The sequence below is a fragment of the Ailuropoda melanoleuca genome, chromosome 6 (assembly GCF_002007445.2).
Source record: "Ailuropoda melanoleuca isolate Jingjing chromosome 6, ASM200744v2, whole genome shotgun sequence".
NCBI lineage: Eukaryota > Metazoa > Chordata > Mammalia > Carnivora > Ursidae > Ailuropoda > Ailuropoda melanoleuca.
The window spans coordinates 36883657-36906748 of record NC_048223.1 but is presented as its reverse complement, the minus strand read 5'-3'; the positions used below and the strand labels follow the sequence as shown (position 1 = coordinate 36906748).

General features: G+C 48.2%; 1 protein-coding gene across 2 annotated transcripts in view; it reads left to right on the top strand.

Moving 5' to 3' along the window:
- Positions 1-6: 6 nt before the first annotated feature.
- ACVR2B (activin A receptor type 2B) overlaps positions 7-23092 on the top strand; it is a 39315-nt gene continuing 16229 nt past the window's right edge. For both annotated transcript variants that reach the window (XM_034662228.1, XM_034662227.1), the window contains exons 1-2: positions 7-115; positions 22852-23059. In XM_034662228.1, the coding sequence (XP_034518119.1) occupies positions 64-115; positions 22852-23059 (260 nt within the window). In that variant the 5' untranslated portion in view covers positions 7-63. The remainder of the gene's footprint in view (positions 116-22851; positions 23060-23092) is intronic.

The following is a 23092-nucleotide window of genomic DNA, read 5'->3' as shown; positions in this document are numbered from 1 at the left end:
CCGGGAGCGCCCGCGCGGCCCTGCCCGCGGGCTCCGGGTGTCCGCGGGGCGGCGCCGCGGAACATGACGGCGTCCTGGGCGGCCCTCGCCCTCCTCTGGGGATCGCTGTGCGCGGGTAAGGACGGGGCGCGGCGTGGGGGGCGCGGGGAGGGCGCGCGGGGCCGGTTTCGGGCGCCGCGCGGTGTTTACCAACAAAGGGCGGGCCCGTGGCCTCTTCGCCCCGCCACCTGCACCCAGCTTGCACCTCCCGGGGCGGGGACTGGGGGCGCGCTGGGCGCCGCGCTCTCCAATCTTGAGGGGACGATCTTGTTTGTGCGGCGGCCTGCCGACCCCATGATCGGACCCGGGATCCAGAGCTTCAGGGTCGGGGTTCAGGCTACTCGGGCGCGTGGAAACCAAGGAGAGTGAGAGGAAAACCAAAGCGTGGGGAGGGTGTCCAGATCTAACCTGGGGGTGGCAGGATCGTAGGTGCAGGAGGGGCTGGGGCCAGGACTGCGCGACCCTCAGACCACTAGGTGTAGCGAAGCGAAGGGGGCTGCTTCACACAGCCAGGAGTCCCCTGCACCCCATCCCATCGGCGTCTGTGTTGTGTTCCCCTCAAGGCGGGCCGTTGGCGCCAGCTCCCACCTAAGCCCGCTTTCCCCGCGGCGGCCCCGGGACGCGAGGTGCGGTCACCCGACGGGACCACTTTATTCGGGGCTCCTGAGAAGGGAGGTGGGGTGCTAAGAAAAATTAACAGGTGCGTTTGTGCCTTAGGGGAGCACGTGGTGGGGGTGGGTGACCGGCAGGGCTAGAGTTCAGCTCGCGTGCCTATGGTTGAGGGTGCGTGGGTGCGGGCGTATACACGCGGAGTTCCGCTGGGAAAGCGCTTTTCCCCAAGGCCGAAGCAGTGATTTTTCCTCTTCTAGCGGTGTTGGGGCGCGCCCAGTTCGGGTTGCGCGCAGGGATGGGCTCCGCACTCCGGTTCGGATGGCTCCAGGTAGCCCTGGGAAGCGTGGGGAGCCGCGCATTGAGGCTCCAGGGAGAAGCCCAGGGAGGTCGGGGCAGTTGGTGCGCGGAAGCCGGGGCGCTGGGTCCTGCGCGTCTTTGTTCCCAGCCCCCATTACACATGCAGCGCGGGTCCCCTGCCGCCCGTCTTGGCAGCAAAGCGGGGCCTGGGAAACCCGTGAAGGGCGGGGCCTAGCGTGCAGGGCGGGGCCGGGATCCCCGCGCTCCTGCGGGGTTGGCGATGGGGGGGGGAACTCCATCCCATCCCACCCCCACTCTAGGCCTCCTTTTAATGTAGCGTGCCTTAGTTGTCTACACCCAGAGCAAGTGAGTTGTCTGTGTGGAGTTTAGAGTTGCGTAGCCTGAGCGCAGGGAGAGGATGAAGACCCCGTTATTGTACTTGGGCACAGTGTGGGAGGGGGCCTCACGGCTTTTTGGGAGCCATTTCCCGTGTGGTAGAAGCAAAGTGGTTTGAACTCGTTGCTCTCTGTGCCTTTTAAGTGCTGTTTTGAGATGCTTCTGAAGCGAAAGGGAGGCATTGCTCTCCAGAGGATAGGGTCGCGCAAGTCGACTTAATGCTCACGCAGTAGTTCACCTGGCTGCCTAGAAGGTCCCTCTTGAAGGTCCTGTGCTCTTCCAAGCACCAGCCTGCAGAGGGGACCTCCTTCTATGACAGGACAGCCTCAGACCTGGAACCCTCATCCTAATTCGTCTCCGTTTCATCTCACCAGTCTCATCTCCTCCGTGATGAGGCAGGACAGGGTGGGATTGGGCCTCTGGAAGGACCGTTATTTCCCTCTTTCCCTCCGTTCCCCCCACCTAGCTTGGGCAGTGCTGAATGGTGTACTCCACAAAGTGGGGCAGCTGGAGTTAGACTGGAATCCAAGGACCCATGTTCCTGCCCTGAGAGGATGGTGGGGTCGCTGGGTGTTTCTTGTGGTCACGCCAGCCAGTTCTCTGGTGGCCACTGCCCTGACCTGTGAGGAGCTATGGGAAGAGCTGCCCCAAACCCAAGCAGGGGGAGAGCTGGCACTCCTGTTCCTTTGATTTCATGGATGCCCTTCCTTCAACTCTTGGCTTGCTGTTCAGCAGTACCCCATCGCTAGCAGCCCACAGTAGGAGGAGGGTCGAGCAGCACTGTCTTAACAGAAATACAGCATCAACCATGTATATAACAAAAGTTTGTAGTAGTCGTGTTAATAAAAGGAAAAAGAAACAGGTGTCTTAGTCTGCTTGGGCTGCTATAAAGACCGTAGGCTGGGTGACTTCAATAACAGAATTTGTTTCTCACAGCTCTAGTGTCTGGAAGTCCGAGATCAGTGTGCCAGCATGGTAGGATTGTGGTGAGGGCCCTCTTTCTGGCTGGCAGATGGCTGTCTTCTCACTGCATCCTCGAGTGGCCTTTCCTCGGTGTTTGGAGGGCTGGGTAGAGATCATTCTTTCTTCCTCTTCTACTAACCCCAAATTGAGGGCCTTGCCCTCATGAACCAGTCTAACCCTGATTACCTCCCAAAGGCTCCAGCTCCAAATACCATCATATTGGGAGTTAGGGTTTCAACATATGGTTTTTGAGGGGACACATATAAACATTCAGTCTATACTTCTGAAACTAATAATACACTTAATTATTTGATTTTAATTTATTCATTGAATTAATTGGATTTAAATGAAAAAATAAAGATTCAGTCTATAACAAGGCGAAATTAACTTTAATGGTATGTTTATTTAACTAATATATTCCAAGTAGTCATTTTACCATGTAATTCGTATTAAAACAGTTAATGAGAAATTTTACATTCTTTTTTTTTTTTTTTTTTGGTACCATCATCAAAATCCAGTGTGTATTTTATACTTAGAGAACATGTCAGCGTAGACTTTCCTGATTTCAAGTGCTCAGTAGTCATATTTGGCTAGTGGTTACCATATTGGATGGTGCAGGTCTAGAAGAAAAGGGGGAATTTACACTATAATAATGGCACATAGTGCTTGTTACAGGATCTGTGTTCTGTGCCTGACTCAGTATCGTTACGAAATAAGTTATTTGGTTCTTGCCTTTCAATGGACATCCTAGACACAGTTCTGTGTATCTTTTTAGAACTTCCGACATCTGTCTCTGTATTTGGGGTTCAGATTAGGGCCTGTGGGGGTGGGGTGGAAACTTTCTGAGTGAAATGTCAGGAGCCAGGAGGAGGACATGACTCTTGTCTGTCCCATCAGGAACTGCCAATGTTGACTGCCCCAAGGTGTCCTCATGGGCTGGCTACTCTCTGATCCACAGATGTTGTCTGTTTCCCCAGGGCAGAAGTGTGTGTGTGATGAGTAAAGTGACTCTCAGGCTTGTTGCAGTGGTGGCTGTCAGGGATGCAGACCACAGAGCCACGGGCTGTTGGTGCCATTCCCCAGGGAAAGGCGTCCTTTGGTCCCTATCCTTGTACCTGCTGGGTACTCCTCGCTGGCTGGCTGGGCTGCTCTTGGGGCAGAGTGGAAACCCTTATCTCTTAGAGGCTCTTCTGAGATGATACGAGAAACTCACCCAGCCTTCTAGGCTCTATAGCTGTGTGAATAAACAAGTCCTGGGACCCCACAGCCTCCCACAGCTTGGGTGGGCCTCTGGTGTACTACTCTGCAGGGTCTTTCTGGACATCAAGAATCCCCAAATAGCACCTGGACCTTCCCTGACACCTGACCTCAGGAATTTTCAGAGCCCAGTGAAGAGTGCCCATTCTATACCATGGACCTGTGTATCATGAACCCCTCTGAGAATCTGATGAAAGCTGTGGCCTCTTCCCCCAGGAATATACAAATAAAGAGAGAGAAAGCATGTGTGCATGAGAGCCAGCACATGCCATTGTACGTGCACACTTGGTTTTGCACTGATAGCAGGAGCGTGTAGCGCCCTGGATTGGACTCCGTGAAGTCCTAGCTGCCCTACACACAGCCACTGTACCAGTCCTGAGGGGCAGCTGGTTCCCTTGCGGGGGGGGGTGCACTGGGCTTGTTCCCACATTGCTTCTAACCACTGGACAGGACTCCTTTACTTCTGCCTTTTGTGATCCCTGTGTAGTGTGTACATTCTAGCCCTGCTCTCCTCCTTTTTCTCCTCCTCCAGGCAGCCCTCCCTTGAGTGCCTATGCATTCAGCCCATTCCTGGGAGCTCAGGGTAGTGCAGTTGGGGACCAAGGGACATCAAGTTAAGAGTGAAGATTCACCTGTAGATAACTGGCCTGTTACTGTGGATGGACATTTGGGGGCTATGAGGAGGAGGTGGTGTGGGGAGTACTTTTGAGAATGACACTGGATAGACAGCTCTCAGGCAGGGTCCTGGCTGGGTAGATCTCATTCTGGGACAGGGTTTCTCAATCTTGACACTTTGGACAATCTGGACCCCATGATTCTTTGTTGTGTGTGCTTTTGGGAGGTGGCAGGGAGACCTGTCTTGTGCTTTGTAAGATGTTTAGAACCATCCCTGGCCTCTGTCCATTAACTGTTAGTAACACTTCTAATTGTGACAACAGAAATGGCCTGAGTGGAGGGGTTGCAAATCACCTGAGGTTGAGAACCTCCGATCTAGAATGTTCCCGTGCTTTAAAGAGACAGTTGTGGGAGGTGGGGTTATGGCTGATGCCCACAGCACCCCGCCTTCCCCGAATCGGGGTGGGAGGTTGGAGTCTCCTCAAAGCCTGGGAGATCCCTGCTTGCTCAACCTGCTCGGCCTTGAGAGTTTGATTGGAAATGAGCGGTTCAGGAGTACCTCGGCCAGCCAGTGAGGAGAATCCTGGCGTCCTTGAGTTTTCCCAGAAGCGGTTCGGGTTTCAGGGAGGTGGCGGCCGTGGGTGGCCGGGCAGCCTGCCTGCCCGCACCCGCCCACCCGCTTCTGCCCGCCGCCTTGAGCTTTTGCATGGGGGCCTCGCCCTCCCACTCGTGCAGAATGTCAGGCAGTGCGTATTGCTGGGGCCGCCGCGCCGCCTGGAACCCGGGGGCCGCCGGTCCGGGAGCCGCCCGAGCTGCGGCTGGGAGCTGAGGCTGGTCAGAGCAGCGCTGGGGCTGCAGCAGGACGCGGGCATGCCCCTGCCCTCGAGCAGGCCGGCCACCTGGCGCCCCCCCGACCCTGGGGACGCCAGCGCAGGGGGGCAGCCTCTCCCCCGAGGTATGGGTGCAGACCTCCACCCTGGCCTTTGGGAGTCAGCCGGCCGGGCCGGGGAGGTGGGGTGGGCAGCACAGGCGCCAGCACTGGCGGCCCTCACCCAGGGGGTTGGTCTCTCTGGGAGCGTGTGTTGGGCTTGGCAGGCGGGCAGCCCCACATCTGTACTCCACTCTGGGATCTGCTAGGGAGGGCTTTCTGGGGCGCTTTTCTCTGATCTCGAGCTCAGCAAGGCACAGCTTGCCGCACTGGGACCTGATTGTAGACTGGGCTCTTAGGGTGGGAAGTCAGAGTCCCCAACGCTTGCGTTTCCAAGTTCTCCACACCACTGGTATGTCCAGTGTTTATTTTAAAGGGCTTCTTGCTGGGGTTGAGACTTCTGGTTCCGTCTTGTTGCCTTCTCGGAATTCTTTATCTTCTTTCCCTACCACCCATTCAGTCACCAATTCTTTTTTCTGGAATAGACACCCACCTCCTTGGGGTTTCCTTTTTTTGGTCATTCTCCACCAGACTTGGGCTCACCCCAGACCAGAGGTGCTTGTTTCCTGAGGACCTGGTGGGGCCACTCCTGGATGCCCAAGTTGGGGGTGGGGATGGGGATGGGGGAGAAGAGATGGCTGCTGCCTTCTTTTGAATCTCTGTTTTAAGTTTCTCAGTGACGTCTATGTCTGATGGGCTGGAAACCAACTGATGATGGGGGCTGGGGGTGAGCTGTGCGTCTTCCTGGCCCAGGCTCAATCATGGCTTCCCTCCTTTGAACAGCCGCATGCTTCGCCCTGGTTATCCCAGTCTTGCATGTGCTTTTTCAGACTCGGGCTGGCAGCCCATGTTCACTCATGGACATGTGGTTATTGGGAGCAGGTGTTGGAAAGGAAGCCTGTGCCACTGGGCAGATGTGTGGCCCTCCTCCCAGGGGACCTTCTCTAGGGGCCTGGCCTGCCACACAATGGGACTTCTCTTCTCTGGTTAGCTTTTGGGCCGGAGCAGAGGTGTTTTGTGAGGTGAGCTCATGTTCTTGTTTGTAAATGTTCCTCTGCCGACTATTTCAGTTCCACTCTGACAACCAAGGAGGCTAAAATTAGTTCTGGGGAAGGAAAAGGAAGGCTGGTTGGAAACCCAAGCCCTTGGCTGGAGGATGGAGAAGATTGCTTCCCGGAGTTTGTGATCAAGCATTTCAGAAGATGTGACCAGACCAGCTGTTGTCTGTCCATCCAAGGAGAGGGTGGGGCCCTTGCTTGCCTCCTAGACCTGAACCAATGGAGATGGGAGGCTGACTTGGAACCTGACTCTCTTGAGTGCTGATGTCAGCATGTTTTTTTCTTCTGGCTTGTGTGGTGGTGCACAGTATTTTCAGGTATGAGGACAATGCCTTTTAAAGTCTAATGTCATTGACAACCCTCCTTCCACCTCCCGCCCTCCCCCATTGATTGAGAAGGCATGTGCGAGTTATCAGAGCCCCGGGCTATCAGCCCAGGGTTAAGAAACCCATGTACTTTTATGTACTTTTTGGGAATTTCCTTGTCACTCAAGTTTTGGCGTTGCTTTCAGGTGCTCAATAATCAGGCAGACCAGGGGCTGCCTTAGAACTGGCTTGGGTGGGAAGTGGGTTAGAGAGGAGCCCTGTGGCTCTTACCTCATACAGAGGTCTGCCTCTCTGCCTGAGAACCTGGGGATCAGGGTTCATCTGCTCTGGGGCTTAGAAATAGAGGGGCAGAGAAGTTACAGAGGTGAATTCTGCTTTCCCTCCCACTGGCCTGGCCCCTCCTGTGAACCTCTCATCTGAGAGTGGGTTCTGCAGGGCCACTCGGGAAGAAGAACTAGGACAATGCAGTCCTGCCTCCCCTGCCCTGAAAAACAACTCCCAAACCTCCCTTTACCCAGGGGTCTCCTGGTTAGGCACCCTGGGTGTAGCTGGGGGAGTAGAAGTCGCATTGGCCATAGCTTCTTTTCCCATTTTAAATTTTAATAATTTTTAGTTTCGTAAGTAATACACATACATTCATCTGCAGAAAATTAGACGTTACAGATAAAACCAGGGCCCTTTACCACCTCTGGTCCCCATCTGAGTCCTTCTACATGTTTTATCTGTGCATCTGTGGAAGTACTTAGAGAAATAGGATTTATTAAATTAAAATGGTATTGCTCCTTTTCAAACATTTAATGGGGTATAAAATACATGTAGAACAGTGCAATTATCATAAATGACAGCTTGATAAATTTTCGTGAACTAAATATGCCCATGTAATCAGCATCTAGATCGAGAATCAGAAATTGACCAGCCCCTATCCTACCAAGCCGTTTCTTGCTCCCTTCCAGCCTCTACCCCTACATCTCTAAGGGTAATCACCATCCTGACTTTGCACAGCACACGTTAGTTTTGCCTGTTTTTGTGCTTTATATGACTGGAATCTAACAGAGTGAACTGTTTTGTGTCCATCTTTTGCTCACCATGTTTGTGACTTAATATCTGTATTGTTGCATGTCATGGCTTTTAAATTCAGAGATATGTTTTGTCAGTCTTTCTCATACTGATTTTCTGATTGTATACAGTTTATGCAGATTGATTCTCAAGGATAGATGACAAGAGGAATTTCTGGGTCATAAGATATATATTTTTTATTTTTTAAAGATTGATTTATTTAAGTTATCTCCATACCAAATGTGGGATTTGAACTCACAGCCTTCACATCAAGAGTTTCTTGCTGTACTGACTGAAACAGCCAGGCACCCCAGGCATGCATATTTTAAATTTTAGTAGGTACTGAGAAATGGCTATACTATTTTTCCCCCCACAAGGCTACCCAGGTGATAGCAGTGGGGGCAAAAGCTGGGTGAGATGGCACATGGCCCTCTGCAGCAGTATGTGAGCCTCTCCTCCCTCTCTAAAAGTACTAGATTGCAGAGGTTGGAAATAGCCCACTTCACGAAGGTCTAGTGTCTGATGAGAGCCAGGGAGCCTCCTTCCTGTGTCTGAGCTTCCTGGTTACTGTGTTGATAAAGGAGAGGTAGCAATAGGCTTGCCGGTAAATGCTGGTCTAGGTTTGGGATGACCGTGCACGTGTGTGTCTGTGTGAGCTCACTAGCCGTGCTTTCCACCGCCTCCACCTTCCAGAGAGGCTGTGGCACTTGCTGAAGGTTGTGAGGAGCTGTGCGTAACAGGGCACCACCATTGGTGACCCCAGTGCATTGGACAAGGTTGTAGAATGCCAGGATCCTGAGTTCACATGTGGTGATGATGGTATAGGAGACACTTGCAGAAGAATTATTTTAGAATCTGGTGAGAAGCTTCTCACGACAGAAGGGGCTCTGGTGAGCTTCACTTCCCTGTCTGAGCATGTGTGGTGTTTCCTTGTATAACTTTCTGCCACAGTTGGCCACCGAACTAGGGAAGATAGTTCAAGATGACTTGTTCTCCAGAGCCTGTGCTTTCCTAGTCTCCTTCTTCAGCATGCTATCTGCTGTTTCACTGCTCTTTCACTGGGATTCTTCGTGTAAGCCCACTTGTCAGGCTCTGCGTGTGGATTTAGGTGACAGTGGATTTATGGTACTATTTCTAGGATGAATGATGTCCCAATCAGCTTTCCCACATGGTACAGGTGATGTGCACTGTCTGTGGTTAGATAGGGCTGCCATAGAAGGATAGCTTTGAAGTACCGCAGACTGGGTGGCTTCAATAACAGAAATGTATTTTCTGACTTCTGGAGGCTGGAAGTCCTCCTCAGGGTGCCAGCAGGGTTGGTTTTCGGTGAGGACTTTCTCTTTGGCTTGCACATAGCTGCCTACTTACTGTGTCCTCATGTGGTCTTTTGTCTGTGTGTGCATACACTCCTGGTGTCTTTTCCTTTTCATCTAAGGACACCAGTCCTTTTGGGTTAGGGCCCTACCCTTATAACCTAATTTGACCTTAATTACCTCTTAAAAGACCCTAATAGTCTGAAATAATAAAATTGGTTGTAAGGGAATTCTGTTTCCCTCTTGAGTTAACACTTCGGAATGGAGGTTACTTTTTTCAGGCCTCTGCCCCTGGGGTCAAATTAAACACTTCCATGGATGGGCTTATCTACACAGATGATTTCAGTTTCTGTATATGTGTAGAGGTCTTCCCTTTGGGTTATATGTGTTCCTGAAAATAGTCTAAAAGCTGGGTGAAAAGTAGATATGGAGGCTTCCTCTTTTGATGACCAGGACCAGCTCTTTTTCTGAAGGCATCTGGAAGAGATGGACAGATTGAGGAAACATCTCTGGCTGAAAGCATTGTACAGCTAAGAGGATAGTGAAGACCTACCAGGTCAGGATCTGTGTGAACAGAGGCTCTGGGTGGTGACTTTGATGTTTGAGTCTCTTTTTAGCCCTTCCATATGGGCAACCGAGAGGGTTGCATTTGCATTTGATAGCCTTGTGGGAAGGAAGACAGAGATTGGAGTTTTCAACAGAGGGCAGGTATGGTGAACCCCTCCTTTTGAGTTGGAGCCCCAAAGAATTGGGGGCAAGGGGAACCAAAAGAAGACAAAGCTAAAGCAGAATTAAGATGTTCTGGAATTAATGGTGCCCTTAGCTGCCGGCCAGAAGCACATGTAACATCATTATAGGAATATAACGTCATTGTAGGCCTCAAATTATTTTACAAACAATTTTACACATATCATTACTGGGTGTTCATGATAATTTTAAATAAATAGCTATCAGAAACATCACAGTTGAAGCAAACCTGGGTGAGCTCCAGATGGGAGTTATATGCATATTGAAAAATAGTGCTTGCTATGATCAAGGAAATGAAAGTGGGGATTTCAGTAGAAAGCTGGAAAAATATATAAGAGCTAAATGAAAAATCTGTTATAGATCTGCATTGTACAGGGACAGAAATTAAGAACTCAGTGGATGATTGTATCAGGAGATTAAGTGAAACTAAAGAGAGAATTAGTGAATGGGAAGATATATCAGAAGATAATATACAGACTAAGCCTTGGAAGGAGAAAAATTTAATACAGAAGAGAGGGAAAGATACAGAGAGGACAAAGTGAGAAGGTCTAAGATCCACGTAATTAGAGCCACAGAAATGACCGGGAAATAAAAGGCGCAGAAGAGGTAATAGTTGAGAAGTTTGCAAAATGAATGAAAGGCATCAAGCCACAGATTGAAGATTCCCTGTGAACCTAGATAAGATAAATAAAAATTCCACACCTATTCTTATTCCAGCCAAACTTCTGAACACCAAGGAGAGAATCTTAAAAAGCAGCCAGAGAAAAAAGGCATATTTACAATCAAAAGAGTAATGGTTATATTGACATCTGACTTCTCAGAAACAGTGGAAGCCAGAAGACAATGGAATGATAGCTTTAAATGCTAAAAGAAATAATTGTCAACATAAACTTCTATATCAAGTGAATCTGTCTTTCAAGAATGAAGGTATTGGGGTGCCTGGGGGGCTCAGTTGGTTAAGTATCTGACTCTTCATTTCTGCGCAGGTCATGATCTCAGGGTTGTGAGATTGAGCCCCATGTTGGGCTCCATGCTTAGCAGGGAATCTGCTTGAGATTCTCTCTCTGTCTCTCTCTGTCTCTCTGCCCTTCCCCCCCACTCTCTCTCCCTCTCTCTCTTTAAAATAAATACATAAATCTTAAAAAAAAAAAAGAATGAAGGTATCAAGCAAAGAGGGTGTTCTTCAGGCAGAAGGTAAATCATCTAAACAGGAGGTCAGACATGCAGAAAAGAATGAAGAACACTGAAAATGATATGCATTTGGACATGAAAGAAGTGTGTTACTGAGTTTGAAATACATATAAAAACAACACATGACAATGCTATATGTGAGAGTGGAGTGAAAATAGAATTTAATTGTTCTAAAAGTTCTTACATTGGCCACCAAGAGGATAAAATTACCTAATAATGTTAGCTTTTGATAATTCAAGGAGGCATGCTGTAATCTGTAGGGTAATCACTAAAGGATAGAAAGGATGATAACTTTCAGGCTAAGAAGGGGGACAAATGGAATAATAGAGAATTCACAAATGAAAAGAAAGCAATAAAAGTGAGATAAGGGAACATACAGCAGGAGAGATAAATAGAACTAATATCCCTAATGAATACAAGATGCAAAAGTCTTTAAAACATTCACAAATAGACTCCAGCAATATGTAAAAAAAAATATTTATCATGACCAAGTGTTTTAATCTCAGAAATGCATAATTGGTTTAACAAGGAAAATCTAATCTGCCATGTTAACAGAGTAAAAAAAACCCATAGGATTATCTCAGTAGATGCAGAAAAAGCCTGTAGGGTTTAATCTTAAACCCTCAGAGTAAAACAATTTGGATATGGAAAGGAGTAAAGAAGAGTCAAGGCTATGTTAAACAGAAAGAGCAAGTTGTGCCTGCTGGATTTCAGGATTCATTGTAAAGCTATAGTAATTAAAATGGGAAGCTTTTGGGGTACCTGGGTGGCTCAGTCAGTTAAGCATCTGCTTTGAGCTCAGGTAGTGATCTGGGGGTCCTGGGATCGAGCCCTGTGTCAGACTCCCTGCTTGGAAGAGAGTTTGCTTCTCTTTTCCTCTGCTCCTCCCCCCTGCTCACGTTCTCTAATAAATAAAATCTTTAAAAAAATAAAATGGGAAGCTTTTGGTGCTAGATAGCCAAATAGACAATGGAATAGAATAGAAAGTCCAGAAATATATTCATGCCTATATGGATGCTTAATTTAAGACAAAGAAGAAACACAGAAGTTGGAAAATGGACAGCTTTCCCATAAGAGTCAAAGCATTTCAGTTCTTTTGAACTGATATTTCAGAGGTGTGAAAAATTGTTTCAATATTGGGAAGTGGTACTAGTTGATGGGGCTTCAACAGGGGAATAAATCATCCATTTTTGTGTCTTAGTGTTATAAAATTTCATCTTAATAACGACTCTAGATATGTTGACTTGGTATATTTATTTCCATTCATTTCAGATTATTCAGTTTTAGAATTTCCATCTGGTTCCTTTTGTAGGTTTTATTTCTTTGCTGATATATCCTATCAATGCCTTTATTGGAATGTATTTTCCTTTACTTTCTTGAACATGTGCTTCTGATGATTACTTTAAAATCTTTGCTAATTCCAACATTCGATCATCTTAGAATTTGTCTCCAGTGATTATTCTCTTGAATATGAGATATATTTACCTATATTTCATATAATCTTGGATTATATCTAAATATTGTAGAGGCTCTGAATTCTGTTATGTTTCTCTTAAAAGCACTGCTTTGTTTTGAGTTTGTTTTGTTGGTGGTTTTTTGTTTGTTTTTGTTTCTTTGATTTTTAAGTCAGCAGATAGTTATATTGGCTGAATTCATAAACTCTTCTGTGGTGTGTAGCTGCTGAAATGTCTGTTTTAGTTCCTTTAGGCTTATTTGATTGCTTGAAGTGTGACTGGTGCCTATGTTGTTAAAGATCAGCCCACAGTCTGAACAGAGTTCCATGTAGACTCTGGCTCCTGTCCTGGTCTGGCTGTCACCCCGTATCTCCTTTGCTCTTCATCTTTGAGATACCTGTCACTGTCTCTTATGTTGTATCTCTGGATTTTTGTGTCCTTGTTGTATCTTCTTTTTTTGTTTGCTTCCTCATTTTGATGGAGCATATATATCCTCTAGTATCTTTTGAGAAAGGGTGTATAGGAGGTACGTTTTTGTAATCTTACTTTTCTCTCTTCTCCCTTCACATTTCATTAATAGTTAACTGGGTATGAGCTTATAAATAGGAAATCTTTTCCCCTCCAAATTGTGAAGCACTGTTCCATTATAGTCTAGCTTCCAAATATTACTGGCTGCAGAAAGTTCAAAGCCATTCTGATTCCTAATTTTTTATAGGTGACATTTCTCTCTTGATAGACATTTGTTGTGGGATATATTCTTGTCCCCACTGTGGTGAAATTTCACAGTGATGAGCCTTGCTGGGGGGCCTGTTTTCATCCACTATTCTGGTCTTTGATTTCTTCCCTTTTGTTTTCTCCTTCTGGAACTCCTGTTATTTTGATGTTGAACTTCCTGGACTGGGTCTCTAGATTCCTGTTCTTTTCTTTCTTATTTTCTGTATCCTGTGTGTTTACTTGATTTTGTTTGTGAGATTATGTTATCTCTTTTAATCCTTCTGTTGATTTGCATTTCTGTCGTTAGATTTATATATATATATATATATTTTTTAATTCCTGAGAGCTCTTTCATTCTCTGGTCTTTTAACAATGCCATTCTATTTATTTTTCATGGGTGCATGATAGAATTTTTGAAGTTATCTTCTCCCTACATAATCTCCGTTTTCTCCAAGTTGGGTTCTTTTTTTTTCTCCCTGCCTGTTTTTATCTCTGTCTTTCCGGTAAGTGGCTTTCCTAGACCTGTTCATATTTAAGGATGGACCTGAATACTGATTGAAAGCTCTGAGCTCGTGAGTGGGACCTGCCAACTGTAGGATGATCTCATGGGGTGGTTTTTGAATCTAGGCAGATTCTCCTGAGAAGTATCTTCCGCTTTCTGTTTGGGAATTGGTGGGGGAGGGTAGGTGTAGGCCTGGCTGCCAACATCCTGGGAGCCACGGTGGGAGGAGAGCTGGAGTTTCTGTATTTCGTATATTATTCTGTATTCTTCCAGTATGGTACCTGTACCCTCAGATTTTCCCATTGCTCCTTATTCTGAGGCTCTTTATTTTATCTTCTTTAGAAAATGACCTACTCTCTGCTGGGTTGAGGGGAGGCAGCCCCCAGCCATGGTGAGTGGTAGTGAGCTCTGAGGATTTGGCCAGCCTTTCTTTCTTTGGACTCATCTTCACCCTACTCTTCCAGAGACATCTGGTGCCACAAATTCCTGAGTTTTGGAGGATTCTCTGGTGGAAACCGTGTTGCTTTTCATCTTTCTCCACAGTCAACTCATGAGTCTGTGTGTTTACTGACCACTTGTGTATCTGCTTTCCAGCTTCAGAATTTCATTTCTGTGGTTCTTTCCTGTTCTTTTTGTCCTTATGGGTTTATGCTTTAAAAACTTCTCTGTGCTGTGGTTTTTATGAAATTACAGGAGGTAGCAAAAGTAATATTTGTGTATAATCCTTAACCTTTACCTGGAAGCTCTCTTTAGTATTCTTCAGAAATGATGGGGCCTGGAGAAAGGCACGATTCCAGAGGATGGCCCTGGACCCACACTTCGTTCTGTGGGAGGATGGTGCCAGGGACTTGTTTACAGAGTCGAAGTTGGAAGTGAATTGAGGTGATCTGGCTTGATTCCTTGTTCCTAGGCTGGGCTGGTGAGGGCATATAGAGCTCTTCCTGGCACCCTTGGGAAGTGCTTTTGGACTTACGTTTCGGCAATCATAGTGAAATAGTAAAACAGCTGATATATCTCCTCATGCAAGACATGTAGAGATGCTGCATAAGATATGAGAAATATCCTTTTAAAATGGATATGCATAGCTGCATATATAAGAAAGTAAGGGAGAAGCAAGAGGAGGCTGGAAATTAGAACTGTATACCTCCACGAGCTAAAGTTGTTGATTCCCAGGGGGACTCTGCCTCTCTCCTAATTTGGAGGTGTAAGTTTAGTGGCAGTATGTAAGGCATGAGAGATAAGGTATGAAATTGAGACTGAAGCCCTTATATGATAAAACTTCCATAGGGTTATACCTTCAGTGAAAGTATGTACTAGAAGAAACATCCTTTTGCTGACAAAGGGAGTATATAATGAAATTGTCTTGGCTCAGGTTGATAGGGAGGCAGATAGTTTCTCTTGAGAATTTATAACCATGGGTCTGTGCTTACATGAGCTTGGAGTTGAAGTTTATACCAGCTAGTTAGTGTTCTCTGGGAAACTCGAAGTTGAGAAATTAAAGTGATTCCAAATTGATGATGTCCTAGAAAGTTTGGCAGAAGCAAAAACATAGATTGTCTCTGGAACGTTGCCCCCTCAAACTTGGCCTTAGAGTATTCTCACAGAAGAGGCCTGATGAACATAAGCTCTGTATCCAAAAACAGAATCCAAAATTCTGAGAATCCTAAATTCCAAACACACGAGGAAACAAGATACCGTGAGTAAAAAATCGTCAGAATAACAGGTGGCAGAAATAAATGTTCAAGAAATTAAATTATAGAATTATAAAATAGGGGTTTGGAAGTATGACAGAAGTATCAAAATCAACCAAGAAATTAAAAAAAATAGAACTTCTGGAAATGAAAAAATGGGTTAGTTTTATTTATAAATTAAGTAGAAGAGCTAAATAGCAAATTAGACACAACTAAAGAGAGAATTATTAAATTGGAAGTTAGGCCATATGGAATTATTCATAATGGTGCCTAGACACAGAATTGGAAAATATAAAGGCAGGGTTAAAATAATGGATAGAATGAGAAAGTGTAATATACTTTATTTATTTTTAAAAGACCTTATTTATTTGAGAGAGAGAGAGCATGCACGAGCAGGGGGAAGGGCAGAGGGCGAGGGAGAAGCAGACTCCCTATTGAGCAGGGAGCCTGATATGGGACTCGATCTCAGTACCCTGGGATCATGACTTGAGCCGAAGGCAGACACTTAACCGACTGAGCCACCCAGGTGCCCCAAGTCTAATATACTTTAATAGGAATTTCAGAATCATAGAACAGGGAGATGCAATACTCAAATTGATAAAAAGCCAGGAATTGTTCAGAATTAATAATAGAGGTGAATCATTGGATAAAAAGCATATTTTTCCAAGCAATGTAAATAAACTTAAACACATACTTAGACACACAGCTCATAGTGAAACTGCAAAGAGATGATCTAAGAAAGTAGCCAAAGAGAAAAGACAGAGTAGCTACAAAATTAAAATAATACCAGACTTTTCAGCAATAATAGTCGAAACCAGAAGACTGTGGAATAATATTTTCAAAATGACAAGAGAAAATAACCCAGGCTAAAAGTTTATGTTCTTTTAAACTGTCAATTGGGAAACAGGGCAAAATAGCATTTTCAGAAAAGCCAACAAAAGCTTCTCTACCAAAAGATTGTTACTGAAGGAGGATATTCTTTTGGAAGGACAGTGGTCCCAGAAGGAAGAGCAGAGATACAGGGTTGGCTGAGCAGATGAACCGATGAGTGTAGGGACAAATAAGAAGATACTAAGTGTATTCAACACATATCACGTCTGCTTTGGGAGGCAGATAGGAAGAACAATGACAGCAGATTAAATATTTAACACCAATATTACATTAAACTAATTAAGTGTGGTTGGAAGGAGGTAATTGGAGCTAAAACAGTTAAGGTCCTATGAGGGATGGTAGAGATGTTGATTAACTTTAGGTTTTTAGCATAAATAGTACATATTGAAGTTTAAAGACTAGCTTGTAATAGAATAGATATAGAGTGCATTACTTCCAGACCAGAGTGGCTGAAATGTGGAATTAAAAAAGATAATCCAGGGGCGCCTGGGTGGCACAGCGGTTAAGCGTCTGGCTTAGGCTCAGGGCATGATCCTGGCGTTACGGGATCGAGCCCCACATCAGGCTCCTCTGCTATGAGCCTGCTTTTTCCTCTCCCACTCCCCCTGCTTGTGTTCCCTCTCTCGCTGGCTGTCTCTGTCTCTGTCGAATAAATAAATAAATTAAAAAAAATACACTAAAAAAGATAATCCAAAGGTGGAAGTAATAGAGAAGAAACAAATGTAAACATAGCAGTCATCATGAATGTAATGGGACTCAATTTTAGGTCAAAGACAGTGTAAATTGAACTGGAAGAAAAAGATACAGAAAGATTTAAAATAAAAAGATAAATTCAGAAAGTACCGCAAAATGTTGTATAGCTATGTTAGCATCAGATCAAATAGCCTTTTTGGTGAAGAGCAAATGAACAAATGAAGAGGGCTACTACTATATGGTTCGAGAAGTTTTATTAACAAGAATATATAAAAAATTTATACAACTCCTGGTAAAAGCAATCCAGCAGAAAAATGGGAAAGGATGTGAACAGGCATTTCTCAGAAATAGAGGTTAATAAGCACAGAAGGGTGATCAGTTTCACAAATAATCAGGAACTGGGGATCAAGACTGTCCTACACTGTTTCATACTGACTAGGTGAGCAAGTATCAGGGTTGAGGGTGTGGCTCAGTGGGGCTGTAGTCTTCTGGGAACATAAATTGGTACATCCAGATGGGTACTTTGGAGAAAAGTTTGACAGTCCCTAGTGAGTTGAAGATGCTCCTACCCTGTGATACGACCCAGCATCTCTAACATATCCCCTGAACTGCCTGCCCACACGTGAGCACAAGAAAGCACACAGGAGGAGTCTAGAGACTTCTTGGTGGCAGTGCTCAATCAGCACCCCTTATAAATAACTAAAAGTCCATCGGGAGGATGGACGCTTCAGTTGTGAGCTCATGCAGTGGACTGTATGCACTGCAGGGCTGCAGGAAGGCACAGGGCATGGACTGTGGAGCCAGGCTGCCTGGGTTCCAAACCTGGTTTTGACACTTGGTAATAACTTGGGGAAGGTGCGTCACCTCCTTGTGCCTTAGCTTAGGATAAATTTATTTGTTTGTTTGTCTGTGTATTTATTTATTTGAGAGGGAGTGGGGAGGGGCAGAGGGAGAGAGGGAGAGAATCTTAAGCAGGCTCCATGCCCAGTGTTGAGCCCTGAGTGTGCTGGATCTCACAACCCTGAGATTATAGCCTGAATTGAAATCAAGAGTCGGATGCTTAACCACCCAAGCACCCCTAAATTACTATCTGTCAAATGCTTAGTTTAGTGCCTGCTATGTGTTTGTTAAATAAATGTGTATCAATGTGGATGGCTCGCAAGTAAATGGGTCAAGGCAAAAAAGCCAGTGAGTCAGAGATTGTTTGGTCCTGGAAACATACTCGAGTTCTTCTCTTGTGTGAAAGTTCAAAGATAAAGTATACATGCATTTTGGATTCTTTTCTGCCCTACTCTCCATATGTGCCACTGCACAGTGGGTGCACACTCAAGTGTATGCGTGTCTGTGGGTGTCTTTCTCACACTCCAGCCCTCCCCCTCGCACCTCCCCTTCCCCCTTTTAGGTTCCCTTAGTCCCCACACCCTGGCCATTCTTACTCTTGTGGGGGAGGTGAAGTCATGAACATGGACCACATACTGTCCCTGGGAGCCATAACCTAACCTTCAGGTCTCTGGGTGCTTCTGGACTCCTCTGGAGGAAACTGCTGGGGCAGTAGATACTCAGCTGACTGCAGGGCTGCCTTCTGAGGAGGGCAGGGCTAGGGGAGCCTAAGGCAGGAGCCTCCCAGGAAGGGAGCCTAGCCACTGGCTAGGGGAAGCCTGCCTCTTCTCTCTAGGCAGGCCTGGAGTCTAGGCAGTAAGGGAGAGCACTGGGCATGCCTCACGTGGCCCCCTCTCAGGCATGGAGACTTCTGGGAGGAGGGTGCACCTTGGCATGCTGACGGCAGGGGGCTGAGGTGGGTGAGGTGGGTGGCATCCCCTTCTCACTGGTCTACAATGCCCCATGGTTGGTGCTGGGCATCTGCTTCCTGTGGAGGGGATGAGGGCTGCTGAGGGGCTTCAGGAGCCAAGGGTAGAGTGCAGCCAGTTGCTGGTTGCTAGGGTTCGAAGCTCCCCTGGCAGATGTTGGCTGGGCTGGATGCACCCCAAGCCCAGAGCTCAGGGAACCTCAGGAGGCATGGCCATATTAGCTCCATATGCTCTTGCCAAGGCTCTGCCTTAATCGCCCTCACTTCTGCATCCCTCTGCCACTCTTACTTCCCTGTTGTGCTTCGGGTGCCTCCCAGGGAGGACCCGGGTAGGCTTTCCCCTGCTTCTCCCCAGCACATAGTGGGCTGTGTCCAAGGCCAGCTGGACTGGGAAACACCCCCAGCCCTTGTCCTCGAGTGTCAAAACTGGTCTGTTTAGGGCAAGCTCCGGAATGTCAGTTGAGACTGGAGTATGTATTTGGTTCATAGTGGAGTATGTATTTTTATTTTTCTTGGTGGTGGTGTGTGCCCAGTAGTGGGGTTTCTCTGTCCACCTGGGCTGAGGGCTTGGGGAATACTGGGGTCTTCTTTCCCACAAAGTGTGAGCCCCTTGGAACCTAGGGACTGCCTGTTGGGGACCCTACCACTTGTATACATGGTTCCTTTGGAGGCCAGCAGTTGGGCTGGATGTGACTCAGGGATGGAGGCACTTGTGTAGGTATCTGGGAGGTAGACTGTCCTCAGGGTTCTGAGGTAGCAAATAATGGGGGGGACTGCAGGTACCCCATCTTGGGAGCGCAGCTTCCTCTCCTGCTGGGATAGGTGAGTGGGCGGGGGTCAGGGGAGTCTCATGCGCATGGGTGCCCCAGCCCCGTGAGCAAGCGTGGGCAGGGGTAAGAACCCTGTGTCTATTAAAAGGCAGAGGCTGCCTTGTGGTTGGAGTGTTGCCAGAGGCTATGAATAGCTGAGTGTGTGCAGAAGCAGAGCACCAGGGAGGAGGGAGGCCGGGGAAGGCCTGGGTTTCCAGCTGGCAGCAGAGCCTGGGTGTGGTATGGGAGGGGCTTGGAGTCTCCCAGTCTCCCCAGGTCCTCTTTGGGCTCTGAGTGCAAAGCTTTTGGAGGCGCCGGTGTGCACAATCCCTTTTTGGTGGGCTGGGAGCCCTGCTGGGGGCTTGTAATGTGAAGGATTGTCATAGGCAGCAGGGAGGAGGGGTACGGCTCCTGATATGACAGCTAATGAACCAGGCACTGTCATAACCACTCTTCAAGTGTATTAACTAATTTGGCTCTGGAACAGCCTGAGGAATTAGGTGCTTTTATCATCCCCTTTTCACACATGAGGAAACAGAGGCACAGGGGGGATTGGTAACTTACCCAGGAGGTGTTAGTGCCAGGATTTGAATGAAGTCCGGCCAGCTCAAGGCTGCCTTACTCTCAGTTGTCTATAGGAAGATCGGGTCAGATGGGAGTCCAGTTATATCCTGAGCCCTTGGGTCGTACCTGGAGCCTTGAGATTTGGCATTCCCAGCCCTGTCCACTTGGGTCCTGCCCATGGTTATGGCCAGAGGGGAGCCTCTGCTTGGTGAGCGGCATGAGGAGAGGAGCTAGGCCAGCCTTGGGCTACTGTCAAAGTTGGGACTCCTCGCCTTGCACAGGGGACTTGTTGCTTGTTGTGTGCATGGAGATGGGAATTCCCCTGAGGACCCTGAGCCTGCAGCCCTGGCCACATCTCCTGTCGTCCCTTGCCTTCCAAATCCTGCCCTCGCCAGGTGATAACCGTGTCCTTCTGTCTGTCCATTGGTTCTTCCGTCTGTCCACCTGTCATGTGTCTGGAGCTGGTTCTAGCCCTCAGGATAGTCAGCGCTTCTGCTTTCTTCAGCCTTGTAGTCTCGTGGGGGAAGGCTGACATTTAAAAAACAATTTTCAAGTACATTTATAATGTTTTATTTCTTTTTTTTTTTTTTTGAAGATTTTTTATTTATTTATTTGACAGAGACAGCTAGTGAGAGAGGGAACACAAGCAGGGGGAGTGGGAGAGGAAGAAGCAGGCTCATAGTAGAGGAGCCTGACGTGGGGCTCGAACCCATAACGCCGGGATCACGCCCTGAGCCGAAGGCAGACGCTTAACCGCTGTGCCACCCAGGCGCCCCTATAATGTTTTATTTCTTAATATGTATATTCACTATATTTCCTCTTAGAGGTTGTCTTTGGTTACATTATTTTTACACTTTTGAATAGCTGAAATAGTCCTTTAAAAAAACAATAGGCAGTTAGTCAAGAGTGGTAAATTAAGTGATGGAGGAAGCACAAGGGCCTGTGGAAATAGAGAGTTTGCCTGGTCTCTGTAGAGAGAAGAGCGGAATTTAAAGGAGAAAGTGGGGAGTGTCCTGCAGCCAGAGGTAGTAACTTGTGCTAAGCCCAGAAGCAGAGTGTATTCAGTGGCCTGGCGACGTGGTGTGACGGCAGTGAGGCAAGCAAGATCAAGGAGTGGCCAGCACGCCTGTCTGCAGCTCACCCCATCCCTTCGGGTTCTCCCCTAAAACCTTAAGCCTTACGCTCGATGATGGGCCTGGCTGGGGGAAGCCAGTGTGCACCCCTGCATGAGCCCCTCTGTAGACCCTGAGGCCCTTCCTTCGGACAGGCTGGGTCCCAGCTGCCTGGGTGGTTGGGAGGCCACTCTTTTTCTTCTTAGAAGTGTCCTTGGATGCCCAGAGCTGTGGCTGGACACTGGCATTGTGATAGGATGCCATTCTGGACCCTTGATGCTCCTGCCTGGAGCTTTGAGATTTGCTGCTTGCCCCTGGCCTCCAGAGGAGGGAGCCTCTTGTCACCGCAGAAGGGATGACTAGAGAATGACCTGCGGTGGGGGGGCCCTTCCGTCCTGACAGCCAGTCCTTCTCCCTGTGTGTACCATGCACATCAAGTTCTTCGCTCACGATAGCCACTGTGGGTGTGGAGTGGAGGATGAGGGAGGCTCTGGGCTGTTAGGACTCAGGGCACTTAGTTCTCCCACAGGGTTGGGGTGGGGTCTTTTCTCCTGGCTGCTGGTGGCCTGGCTGACTGTCCTTCCCTGAGGGTGATTCTGACCCTTCCTTCTTCCTTCCTGGGGCAGGAATACCAGCTAGGGGTGACGTCAGCTCACCGGCCCCCATTAGGCCCAAGAAAAGCGGAGAGGTTAGGTGAATGTTTGGTGCTGGTTTCCTCTTGGGTGTCTGTGTGGTTTTTGGTAGTGAAGTTGATCATCGGTGTCCCGTAAAGGGACCGTGGTAGGGCTCTCGCAAGCAGAGTTCTGGAGAGCTCTTCAGCCCAAGTGTCAGGGGCAGACGCCATAATCTGTTTCCTGGGAACCTCCTTTGGCATCTGCTTCCTCCTTCCCATTACAGGACTTATGGTGTCCTGGAGGCAGTGGGGCAGATGGGAGGGCTGGAATGGGGTTGCTTGGGAGGGGTTGGTGAGAAAGGTGGATTTGGTGAATGTTTGAGGCCATATTTGCAGGTGCAGTGGAGGGGGGGGTGGTTGAAGTGTTTGGCCACCTGGATGGCACTCATGCAGGGGGTGGAAGAGGACACGGGAATGGGGAGGGGTGCTCTCGGGGGTCTTCAGGGGCCAAGCCCATCTGGGAGGGTTCTGTTAACCAGCTCTGGCCACCCGCCAGCCTCTGTCTGCTTGAGGCACATACACTCCTAGTGACTCTGGGAGCCTTACCCTGAGCATGCTGATGCTGGCTTGATTCTTAGGACCTTCTCCTGCGCTGCTGAGCACCAGCTGCTGTTGCTGGGTGCAGGAAGGACACTGTACTGGAGGGTCCTTACTTCCCTTTCAGTTTGGAGGTGGGTGGGGGACACACCAGCAGTGTGTCTCCCCAGGATGAGGCAGACAGCAGCAGCAGGAAGCTGCCTCGCGGAGTTTGCCCAGACAGGGTCCCTGAGGTCTGTGTCAGAGTCGTCTGAGATTCTGTGGGGTGGGGAGGGCTGGAGCTGGTGTTTTTCCCCATTTCAGTTGTCCAGTATGGGCTAGGCCCAGGAATATGTATTTTTAGCAGTGCCCTTCCCCCAACACACACAGTGATTCTGCTGTGTACTGGGGTTTTGAGGGCTCCTCCATTTCTGCTGCTGCCAGGGAGCCACCCCACCCCCACTCAGGAGCCTCAGGCATCAGTGGAGCCCCGTTTTATGCGTGTGGCCATCAGTCTGGCTGTTTGACACTCACCCACCACCCAGCCTCCTGCAAGGTGGCCGGGGACTCAGGACGGGCGTGGGGGTTTATGGACTGCTCAGCCCTTCTCTCACCTCCCGGGCACAGGTTCCGGGCGCGGGGAGGCTGAGACTCGGGAGTGCATTTACTACAACGCCAACTGGGAGCTGGAGCGCACCAACCAGAGCGGCCTGGAGCGCTGCGAGGGTGAGCAGGACAAGCGGCTGCACTGCTATGCCTCCTGGCGCAACAGCTCCGGCACCATTGAGCTAGTCAAGAAGGGCTGCTGGCTGGACGACTTCAACTGCTACGACAGGTGGGCTGGAGCCCGCCCTCCCCTCCCCATCCC